The 12,305-nt window shown below is 37.1% G+C and overlaps 1 protein-coding gene across 1 annotated transcript in view; it reads left to right on the top strand.

Annotated features, from left to right (window-relative positions):
• The window catches only part of LOC145980326 (PHAF1 protein CG7083), a 63,084-nt gene that overhangs the window by 45,513 nt on the left and 5,266 nt on the right, over positions 1–12,305 (top strand). The window contains exons 6-10 of the mRNA XM_083113358.1: positions 2,409–2,625; positions 5,171–5,382; positions 7,990–8,072; positions 8,748–8,841; positions 9,161–9,307. Coding sequence (XP_082969484.1) covers positions 2,409–2,625; positions 5,171–5,382; positions 7,990–8,072; positions 8,748–8,841; positions 9,161–9,307 — 753 coding nt within the window. The remainder of the gene's footprint in view (positions 1–2,408; positions 2,626–5,170; positions 5,383–7,989; positions 8,073–8,747; positions 8,842–9,160; positions 9,308–12,305) is intronic.

The following is a 12,305-nucleotide window of genomic DNA, read 5'->3' as shown; positions in this document are numbered from 1 at the left end:
CATTTCAATCATCTATAAGGGCCTTCCTCATACTTGAAACAGTCAAGAAAAAGTTGAGAAATTATACTTGTGGTCAGGAATTTTTACTATCACAATGACTGATTGATTTAGTTTATTTTACTTCAATTTTCTGTCTCTTTTGACTAATGGCGAAGATGAGGATGCATGGTGATAAGATGGATGAATGAACAATCACAAATATATAGGGAGAAGAACACGAGCGCCACATATGATTATACTGGCTGCGAGTCAAGATGCCAGATCCTAGCTAGTCTGCCAAATGAGTCCATGACGGATTAATAGATAAGCAAGTCTAAGTTTCTTGTTAAATATAGCATCTTAACTGCCTTTTTGGTAGGGTTTTTTCATTAAATAAATATTTATTTACTTAATTGCTAATTTCCAACTTTACCTAAGAAAGGATCGTATAAATAAAGGTTAAGAAAAACAGAAAAAAAAAGGTCAAGAAAAGTCAAGAATTTTGGATTCATTATTTTGATAGACACCATGAAACCAAACTTAAATCTCAGTTTTAATAGTATTTTTTTTAATTATTGAAACATAAACTGCCTTAGTCAGCATCTGTAGTGTTTTTTCAGTGATATTCCCATTATTTTAGTCTCTGTATGTATGTTTGTGTGTGGGAGGGGGGTGGTTGCACATACATGCGAAGAAAATTATTTAAGGAAAATGTTACTCTGGGTTGAAAAGTATTTCCTATATATTTATACAAGCCCTTCTGGTGTTCCTCCTTCCATTCCTTCACTATAAATATGAAAAGGGCTCCCACTCACCTGTGGTATGAATGTTCCTGTGTTTGATTTCTAGTGGGAACACCCGAAAATGTCAGTGTTTACCCAACATTACCAGGATAGTTTGGGTGCTACTTCAAAAGTAGAAGTTGCAGCCTCCAGTTTCGAAAGCCAGGAAACAGTGCCGATGGGAGTTGATGCATCACCAGGCATCACTTAATGGAAAGGAACCTTGACATTCCCTGGCTCTCAGAGGGCTTTTACACCGTGGAGTGGAGTTTTTCAAAAATATATTGTCATGTGAAATCAGTGCCACTGTTTCAATTAATACAGGGTGTCCACAAATGAAGTATACAACTTCGGACTGTAATAAAAATAAAATTGTAATATATAGGAAATAGTTCGTCTTGAGAAAATAGTTGGTGACTTTGAAAGTTTCTTTGTAGACTGGCAACATTGCACTAGTTCAAGACTGGCGAGTGGCAGCGCTAGTTGTATTGTTTACAGATATAGTGTCTCCACAGTAAAAAAGCCGTATGTGTGTGTCTTGTGGTTTGCAGTGGGCTAAGATGCTTAAAGAGACAGGAATTGTTTTAAAGCGTACGACCATTGGCAGACCTTTGTGGGAATGACATATCTAAACATGCTGCAACCAACAGAGTGCATGTGAAGGTCTACTGACCATGTTATATAAAACTTCCACAGTTGGTATGTAGTGTAGAAATATAGGCCATGTCCGAAAGGTGCAAGACCATACTTCAAGCGAGCATCCTCAGAGTATGGTCTTGGAGTGCGGTCTTCAAGTCGTGGACTGGAAGTGAAAGTCTTTCGAATTGCACTTCGACTGCAGCACCAAATACGATCAGTAGATAAAACAGAGTACTCCTTGTTTTCCCCACATCTTAAACACTTGTTTTTCACCATAGAAATCACATAGCATTTTCAAATGTTCGTACACATACAGTTCCACACATTAGAAGCACTTTAACCAACAACTTGCTGGCCCATAATGTATATTTAGCCTGTGTTACTGGCTTTCTACCTCCGCGATTTTAAACAAATGAACAACGTGTATGGAAATCACGTGACCTAGTCAGCAACCATATGTACTGCGAGCTGTGCACTTGCGTACTTCTGTTTTTGGTGCTTTCGAACTGTACTAGGTGACGCCACTTCCGTCAAGTCCATACTTCAAGTCTGTACTTTGTACCTATCGCACAGAGCCATAATTTCTTTTATTTTTATTTCTATTAAACTCCGAAGTTGTAATAGTTTTTCTTGTATGTATGCATTGCTTGCATTGTAGAATTATTTTCCTGTAGTTTACGGTTATTACAAGCATAAGAAAACAGTTTTTCATGTGACGTTTCAGGAGAACACATGCTCCCTTCATTATTTTCATTTTGACTAAAGATAGAGTTATAACAATGGTTAGCAATTTTTTTAAACAAAAATAATCTGTTATATAAATGTCTGATGAAGGGAGCGTCTGTTCTCCTAAAACGTCACAACGAAAAACTGTTTTCTTATGCTTGTAATAACTGTAAACTACAGGAAAATAATTCCAAAGTTGTATATCTTATTTTTATACATCCGGTATTGCACCCAAGATTTACTGTTTACCCTGTAGATTATTTATTTTTTAATCTCTCTCAGCCAGGTTATGCGCATGGACTAGGGTCTTTGCAGTTTCCGAACGGATCGTCTCCCGTTGTATCCAGGATGTCCATATACACGGGAAACAACTTGTCGGAGACCAAGGCTCCTACCTTACCCATGTGTTGCTACTTCAACCACTTGTACCTAGAGAGCGTGGAGGTGATGAGGGAGAACCTAAGAACACAGGGCATCAGGTTACATGTTTTCACAGAAGGTGAGGAGCATTTTATTGGCATCGTACCTGGAACGTAACCATACCTTAATGTCATGTAGAATTTATTGTGATTAATCTGATAGTTGAAATATGGCATTGGATATACTTAATGTTTGCTGCCTTGGTGGCTAAGTAGCACAAATACATTAATCGGGGCTAGATTTGGTAGACACTTAAATAAGTCGATGCTGGAAATCGAATCCGGGGCTTGTTGGAATGTTTGACCCACAATCTCGCCCTGATGGTCCCAGATTCAAGTCCTGTCGTGTAACTGTTTCTTCGTCAAATGCATGAGATCATCATTCATCTTCATTGTCCTGATCAGCATGTGCAAAGGGATGGTTTGAAGGTGTTACCACCCTCTGACTCATCATTTCTGTCACTTGTGATGCTGCGATCATTCAAAGATGTAAGTGAACCGTACAGTTTGTAAGACCTTTTGGAAATGGATACAGTATGTTTATACTAACAGATTGTGTTTTATATGTATGGAGTTCATTGTAAATTGTCTAGTGGCATTTTGATGTTAAATAAATAATGTTAGATTTTGCAGTGCATATCTTTTAACATCAACTCGACACCTAACCTTAAGTGCATTCTGAGGGTGTTTGAATACACAACTATTTCGAAAAGAAGAAAAACGACTGGAAAATTTGGCAAAATTCAGGGCTGACTACTAAAATGTAGGACAATCCCCCTCCTCTCCCCTTTCGAAAAACCTGCCTTGCCACTGGCCTCAAGAGAGATAGTAACATAATAAAAAATTAGGATGGACCAACTTGCTGATATCAACATTCTACTGACCAGATAAACAATTGCAAATGTTCCTTGAAGAACATAACCACCTAAATTCATGGATGTAACAAACAACTACAATGGGTTTGTCCTGTGAAAGAAACCACATATTTAGATATTTATACATTACAAAACCAGGCCATGTGAATTATACGAGAGTCGTTCCGAAAGTAAATTTTGGCATTTTTTTCCACAGGGAAGCTTTATTACAAACAGAAAAATACAATGTCATAACAAAATACAATCTTTTAGCAATTTTTCTACATAGTCGCCACCGACATTGATACATTTGTTGTACCATGAAATCAAATTCAAGAAACCCTCCTGGTAAAAATCGGTGCCCAGCGATTTAAGGAAGTTCTTCGCAGCCTGTTGCATCTCTTCGTTGCTTCTGAAGTGACGTCCCGATAGTGCTGACTTCAACGCAGGAAAAATGTGAAAGTCTGATGGGGCAAGATCGGGGCTGTAGGCTGGGTGATTCAATATCTCCCATCCCAGACAACGAATGTGTTCTGCATTGACCCTTGCTGTGTGGGGTCTTGCATTGTCATCCAAGAACAAAACCCCTCAACATCGTCTCCATTGACACTCTGTAGGCGTCGATGAATATCTGAAACACTAGTCCCACGTGCCCATTCATAGCGCATGACAGCACACACTATAACACATACTTTAAAAATATTTAAAAGTATTCAAAAAGCACAAAAAATGGTACTTACATTTTATGAGTACTTTATTTACAAAACTACGTTTTGAAAATCTACTGTTCTCTACTTCAGGTCCAAAACTTCGACTACGAAAAACTTTCCATAGCTACGTCAAGATATTTTAAAAACCAGGAATAAGGATGTGGATTTGATATAGGTTAGACAGGAATTCAAAAACAATGCCTAAAACTGTTGTAGCCTCCATAGTCCGTTACAAATTAACAGTCCCTGAAGTTAAAAGATCCTTTCCATCTAAAACACGTATTTTAACATTGAACAATTTTAAAAAGTTTAAAATCTGCCTGGATCATTTCACTACCCGCAGTGTCCCCAGAATGTTTCCTCACTGAATGCAGGAAGTTGTTCGCAAGCAGTTCTCCTTCCGCTTATTTCCCCCTACTCGCTTACGTCATATCATATGCAAAGTTGTGCGTTATCTGAGCTGCCTGCACTTCCATTTGTGACCACGTTTCCAGCACACGTCTTTCCGCCATACTGGTTTGCACTCGAATGAGCTCCGACACATCTCTCTTCTTTGGCACTCTGCGCATGCGCCATCACTCCTCTGCTCTCGCTCGTCCCGTTGTGAATTCAGGAAAGATTGTCTTTTGTTATGGCAATGTGTTTTCTCAACAGCTTCCCTGTGGAAAAAAAATGACGAAACTTACTGTACCTCGTATGTTAGCATTCATAAAAAACAATTTTCAAAATGACAACATTTTACACCAAATTATAGGCTGTTTAATGCTGTTTGAAGCTTATTGAAGCACATTGGTCATACCACAATTTTTAACTTTTCCTTATCATAAGTTAATACATATAGACAAACCTGCAACAGATGAATTGTTACTCTATTGCTATTTGCCAATATAAACATATCTGCAGAGAAACTTAGTACTCACGTTTCCTGCAAAGCTGTTTTTAATATTCTATTCATTTTGGAGGCTAGTCGGAACTTGTTTGACAGTACGGACTACTTGAAGGTATTGTGCAGCCAGATCAAGAAGTGATTTCCATGTGTGTAAATCTTTGTTCATTTCCAGGTCCTTCCAGATTAATGGAGCCGAAGAAGCAGTCGCTAACTAAAGAAATAAAGTTTGGTGATACGTGCCAGGATGTTGCCAGTGCGCTAGGAGCACCCTCTCGGGTATTCTACAAGTCAGAGGATAAGATGAAAATACATAGTCCAAATGCACATAGGAGAGTAGCATCTAGGCGTTCTGACTTCTTCTATAACTACTTTACATTAGGAGTGGTGAGTTTTTATCCTATAGATTTTTTTGTTTTTTGCATCCGGGATCTTTGTATGATTTTATATTTGTTTAATAAGATTCATGTAGTGGTATCATGTAGAGCTAATTCGATACTTGTAACAATTCTCACCAATACTGATACTTGAAAATCATAACAAAATATTGTTAAACAATAAAAAATTCTAACAATTCAAAATATTGAATAATATTAGTGTGTAAGTATTCCATTCAAATTATATGTGTCAACTTACCAGAGTTTTGCTTTAAAATATTCAAGAAAAAGGTCATAATTAGAGCCTGGAAGTTTGGCAAAATGCCTCTTTTTATCTACTGCATATATTGATAAAATTCTTCCGGATATACGTATTTATGTTGTTTCGAATGTTTTAGAAGCCTTTTCATTTTGCCTATTTTGCCTATTTGGGACCCCACTGCCTATTTTTAATTATAATGCCTTTTTTTGCCTTTTTCAATTAAATTTGACCATTTTTGTAAAAAAATGTGTATATAAATTATTTTTCTCCCAAAAGACAACGTTGGCATTTATTTTTCTTCCGTTTATTATGTGAATAATTTTCGCCTTATTTAAGTAATATTGAACTCATGCATGTTTCAACATTGCTGAAGGAGAAAAGTGTGAGAAAAATGTATTTCATGCTCAGTTAGGATATTGCCTTTCGGTTAACATTTCCTTGTGCATGATTGACTGCTGAAGTGGACAGGTTGATTTCGAACACAAAGAAGATATTTCTGAAATCTCCCTCTCGAACCAGAAAATTTAAGGAAGTTGCATCTGAGCTTAGTTTACCTCCGCAACCAGTGTTGACCAGATGAGGAACCTGGATATCAGAAACTATATATTATGCTAACAACCTTGAAAAAATTAGTGAAGTGATGGATGCTCTTCCAGAAAATGAAGCGGCTTCAATTCGTGAAGTGAAAAAACTCCTGTGCTATTCAAGTTTATTTTTGCACATTATGGTGCATTGCCAGAGACAATTACAATTATAGCATCCATGAAAATCTATGAGGAATCTATGCAGCAGATGATGGAAGTGCCAGGAGAAAAGGGGTCAGCTGTTGCGGAAAAGTGCAAACGGGTAGTGAGTGCAAATGAGGACTTGAAACAATTGAAAACATTTTGTGATATTCTAAAAGGTGAAAATGCTGTTACCAAAATGAGTCCAGCTACATTAGCTTGTTTTATGTATGCTGCAATAACTTCTGTCGAAGTAGAAATATTATTTTCTATTATGAAAAACATTCTCTCTGATAGACGACTATCAATGAATGTTGAGAACTAAAAAAAAACACCTTGTAGTTATGTGCAATCAAGACGGAGAAAATTGAAATGCTCGTCCCAATGTAGATCTTAACATTTTGCCAGAAATTATAGATAAAAGTAAGCGACTTCCAAATGTGCCTTTTTTCGGTTTATTTTGCCCTTTTTTTTTTTCATTTTTTGTGCCTATTTTCCACATTATAAATGCCTTTTTGCCTGCCTATTTTAACGAAAATAAATGCCTGAACTTCCGGGCTCTAGTCATAATATTAAAGTGCATGTTATGTAATCACAAAATCCAATTTTTTTTCACAATACATGTGCAAAATAAATGGAAACTACGAATTTTGAGTAATTTCCAGACTCCACAAAAGTCCACGTGCACTGCTCGAAGTGAGGGTGATGTAATGGGGATTGTATCTCCCAGCTAGAAAAATGTTTGCAAGCCATCCCCCCCAGCTGTCTCATGTCACCATGTTAAACCATAGGAGCATCCTCCCCAGCTAACAAGACTTGACCAAACATCCCCCAGTTAACATTTTCCATTTCAAGCGCATGTCATGTGACCAGTCTTTTTTGGCAGATATGATCTAAGGAAGCCATGCATCTAACAAAGATTATACATTTTGAAATATGATCTTAAAACATTTAATTAATTAATACAAGATTGTATTAAAAGTGGCCCTCCTAAAGAAGGATCTACCGGTAACAGAATGAATAGCTATGCAGTATATTCTAGTATATGGCCGTGTCTATCATATCGCCACAGACTTTAAAATTCGTTTAGCAACAGTGAAAACATTTATAATGGCATGTTTATTATCTGATTTAATGGTACATATGATACAGAAAACACATAAACATTAAAAAACACATACCATACTTGTCATTTTAAAAAAAAATAATGAAAATTTCCATGAGCAAACTTGGAAATATTAAAATCCAGATGCCAGGTGATAATTTTCAGGCACCATGGTAACTGGGTACCCTCAATTTTTCTACCCCTGCCCATAAGTTTGGTAAGTTGAGTGCTTTGACTGACACAGGGAAATATGAGTTCTGTTCCCAGGATTTGCCTTTTTAAGACAATATCTCTGTATAAAGTATCCCAGGGACTTCTGCCAGAGTGCAGTATAGATGACATCGCATGGCCGAGATTTAAATGTGTGGAGACACCCTTGCATGTGTCAGTGGCACGATGTAATTCACAGGATATACTTTATTTTTATTTATGCATGAAAGGTGGTTGTAAAACTGTAGTTATAAATAAAAAAGAGTTACATATGTATTTGATTGCAAGAATATTAATTTTTACCTTTCATTTTAGGATATGCTGTTCGATGCCAAAACGCAAAAAGTGAAGAAGTTTGTACTTCATACAAATTTTCCTGGTCATTACAATTTTAATATGTAAGTTGAATGCAGTTTCTTGTAAAACATGTATCTTCCCAATTACTGGTAGGCACTGGCGTACGCAGGATTATTATTTTTTTTTTCGGAGGGGGCTGGAATTGTAAAGGTGGTAAATATTGCATAGTACCTGCAGTCTGAGAGGGACTACACTATAAAATATTTCGTAATTACCATTTTTACCACACATTTTCAAAGTTGCCCAATTACAAAAATGGTAATCTGGTGTTATTTTAAGATTTCTTTTAACCACTTTGGTTTTTCCCTAGTTCTTCATTGCTTTCATTTGAAAATTTATATTTTATCAAAATTTTGGGAGGGGCTGTAGCCCCCCCCCCCTTACCTTCTGCGTACGCCAATGCTGGTATGAAATATATAATATTTTGTGCATTTAAATGCTCGGAGCCTCTAGATTTCAGTACTTAGGGTTTGGTAAGACCTTGCGCGAAATTCCAGAAAGATATCTGTGATACCCTGATTGAGCTACAACTTTTCATTAAGTTACAATGGCATATTAATTTACCGTTTCAAAATTTCTGTATGATAATGAGCCATCCCCAGTTTGTGAATTTGAAATTTGAGTATCCTAAAAATCACACTTCTTAACCACAGATGCATATTTCTACATCCACAAGTGAATTCCAGCTCCTCTACTCCTTTCGTTCTTAATTCCAGGTATCATAGATGTGAATTCCATTTGACTCTTCCTCCAGATAGAAACCCTGCTGATGGTGGCAAGTTGATAGACGTGTCTCCGGCAACAGTTGTGGTAAGCTGTGTGTAGAACTAACTTAAGTATTAGGTTTTAATAGTTGTTAACATGAATGGCAATTTATCAAAACAATTGTGATGACAACACAAATTGATTAGAACTCTGAAATGCTACACTCTTCTTTTTCAAGAGATACATTTCACATTTCTGAATTATTGTAAGAACATAATGGTACATGGGATTAGTATTATTAAGCTTTAAAATAATTATAATTTGGGACAAAGGTGATAAAACTTACAATCTGGGAAAATTTGATACAATGAGTAAAACCTATGATAGAGATATTAACTAACTTCCATTGTATGGATTCTTTCAGATTTCAGCTTACACAAAGTGGGATGCAATATCAGAACAGTTGAAACCCAGTGAAAGGCCTGTAGTCCTAAACAGAGCTTCATCCACAAACACAACAAATCCGTTTGGTTCCACATTTTGTTATGGGTACCAGGATATAATCTTTGAGGTATGTCAAAAATTTTTAGTATTAACTTTGGATGTGATAGTAAACAGTTTATGACATGAGATTTTTTTTTTTTTGGTAAGGATACTTATTCAAGCATTATGACAGGCTAGTATGGTATAAAATGTCCAACAAAGGATGTGCTCCACCCTTTTTTTTTTCCTAGCATAGGATTTTAAAGTAATTTTATAGCCTAAGAGGATTGCACATGCATTCAGTGATGGATTGAGGTGGGTACACCATTAGGCCCAGATGAAAACAGACGAGACATTTCCCCGAAAGCTGAACAGTTTTCTTTTGCTATATTAACCTGAAAATTAATCTTAGAAAGAAATTTGGAGCCCCAATTTCGGACGCCTAGACACGGCATTACTTATTATGCAGTTACTATTATTCTTTGCGCTGTGACGTAACTATAACGTCGTGTTTATTGTTCACCGAAGATTTCAAGTTAATGCTATCAGTTTTACGTTAAACAGTTTACAGGCCCAATTTCATCTTAATCCGGCCCTGCATGCATTGATAAAATTGTCAGATTCTCCGAAACTGATATCGTCAGCACCAGAAATCAATAGGCGTTAATGGCACAGCTGCACACGTGGTCTGGCATGATACATTTTACTGAATGACCAGCGACAGGTCAGTATGCAGCCGGAGCTCCACTTGACAAATCGGCAGTCTGACGGGACTGATGACCACTCGCTATGATAAAGAGACTTGATTGATTAATTGATTGAACTTTTTGTGTGCGTTAGCACTTAGGCTATTTTGCACCCGTCACATTATATGGGTTCCAGCCCCCTTCCATAACAAGTATAACATAACTGTAATTCATACTTATGGAATCAGAGATGCAGTAATAGATAATTAAGGTACTCACGTTTTCTGCGAGGATGGTGGCAGTGGCTACCGAAATTAATAGAAAATAATGTAAAACAGCTTCGCGGAAAACGTAAGTACCTTAAGTAACTGTAATGTCTGTGACATTCACTAGTCAATCATTTGCACGATTACATTTCGTTTATGAATATTCCAAATTATAACGCGAAGGTGAAGGTACAACTTCTATGGGTGTAAGTATTATTAAAATAACTGACCAATATGCAGTTCACTATTATCTATTTCCAATTTCATTATATCCATTGCTACATAATAACTATTGATTCTCGTTGCTATAGCAACGTTAGAATTCCAAATATTACCTCATTTATACAGCGTATAGCACAATAAATAACATAAAACATAATTAATGTTGTACAAGTAGCTATTATACATTTTAACTGTTATTTGAAAGTGGCTTGTATAATATGAAATTAATAATTTCAATAAACATATAATTAATTATATTGTGAGGATCCACAGAACCGTCACATGTCGGAGGACTAAAATATTCTTTCTTGTGTTAAAAGCTGAGGCTGTAAAAGCTCAGCACACAGAAGGACGAAACACAGGACAACACTCACACAGCCCTTACACTGGCCATAGGTCCAAATGTCAGAACCTCGTTAGTCTGCAAAATGCAGTCCAGGATGTAATATGTGGAAGTGAGGTTGACACCCCATGAAAAGGAGACAGACCCCCAGTCATAAATTTTATACATGTGAAGGAAGAAGGTGTGTTAAAATAGCCCCTCCCATCCCCTTCGGCATGGAAAAGCAAAAAGGCAAGGAATTGAGATTTTGATTTCTTGGAACCTGCCTTTCACCAAATTAAGAGGGAAGAGCAAGTTGGAAGAACTGCCTTCCAGAGATATTGCGGCAATTATTGCAATGATTTCGCTTTCTGGGATGCACCCAGTAAGATCTTTTATTTCAATTACGGTTGTATTTACGTATAAGATGAAACAAACACACCTTTTACACCAGGCAGGAGCCATCTCCACTCTCAGACTGCCCACAACTTCTTGTGCCCACCAAGGTATCGGCGAGAACTCCAATTTTATCGGTGCGTGTGCAAAATTTGTTCTGGTTTCGGTGTCATCACCGGGGCTCGAAAAATCATGATCGCCAGGTTGCCATGGCGACTAAAAATTTCAACCTGGCAACTGTGATCTTTTGCTGTAATATCGCCGTTTTTTTAAGTTTGCATGTATGAAATTTTGAAGATTCTAAGTTCAAATTTGCAGTACAGCGTAAGTTAGCAAATGATTTTTTTTATCAACGTTGTGAACATCCCATAGAATCAGTATTTACTGATGTTTTGATTAATTAATTTAGTTTATTTTACTTCGCGTTTTGTGCCTCTTGGCTGATTTGCGAACATGAGGATGAGTGATGAAATGATGAAATTGATGAATGGACATTCACAAACAACCAAGCCCAAGTGGGATTCAAACCCGGGTCCCTTGACATCGCAACGCGATGTGCTAACCACTCGGCCACAGGGTCCGGCAGTGATGTTTTGAATACGGCGATGCTCAGCTTCTTATAGATTGATTGATTTGCTTTATTTTACTTCGCTTTTTGTTTCACTTTTGACTAATTTGCGAAGATTGGGATGAGTGATGATTTCATCATGAATGCGAATTTCATCATGAAATTGATGAATGAACACTCACAAACATCCATTCCCATGCTGGGATTCGAACCCGGGACCCCTGGCGTCATAGCTCAATGTGATAACCACTCTGCCACGGGGGCCGGCTCAGCTTCTTATAGTATGCACAATTGCTAGTAGGTGGTTTCCTGGCGCCTACCTCCGAGGAAGATTTTTCGAGCACTGGTCATCAACAATAACAACTTCAGCAAAATATTGATACATGTTAAGCACTCCAAGTGGTGTTGAGCTAATGCCACATTGAAACAAAGTGGAAATAGTTGGATTCAGAGAGTTGCTGCACAGAAGGAAATTTAGAAAGAATGAAACTTGGGCTTAACCTTTAGGAGGGCATAAAAATATCCCCCAGGATTATTTACTTACATTTGCGAAATCACAATATTACTATTTTTTTTTTTTTACATTGCTCCTGAAGTTCCAGGAGGTTAACAAAAGTATGCCTAAC

The sequence above is a fragment of the Lepisma saccharinum genome, chromosome 27 (genome assembly GCF_977018435.1).
Source record: "Lepisma saccharinum chromosome 27, izLepSacc3.1, whole genome shotgun sequence".
Lineage (NCBI taxonomy): Eukaryota > Metazoa > Arthropoda > Insecta > Zygentoma > Lepismatidae > Lepisma > Lepisma saccharinum.
The sequence above is the reverse complement of the archived record's forward strand: the minus strand, read 5'-3'. Positions and strand labels throughout refer to the sequence as shown.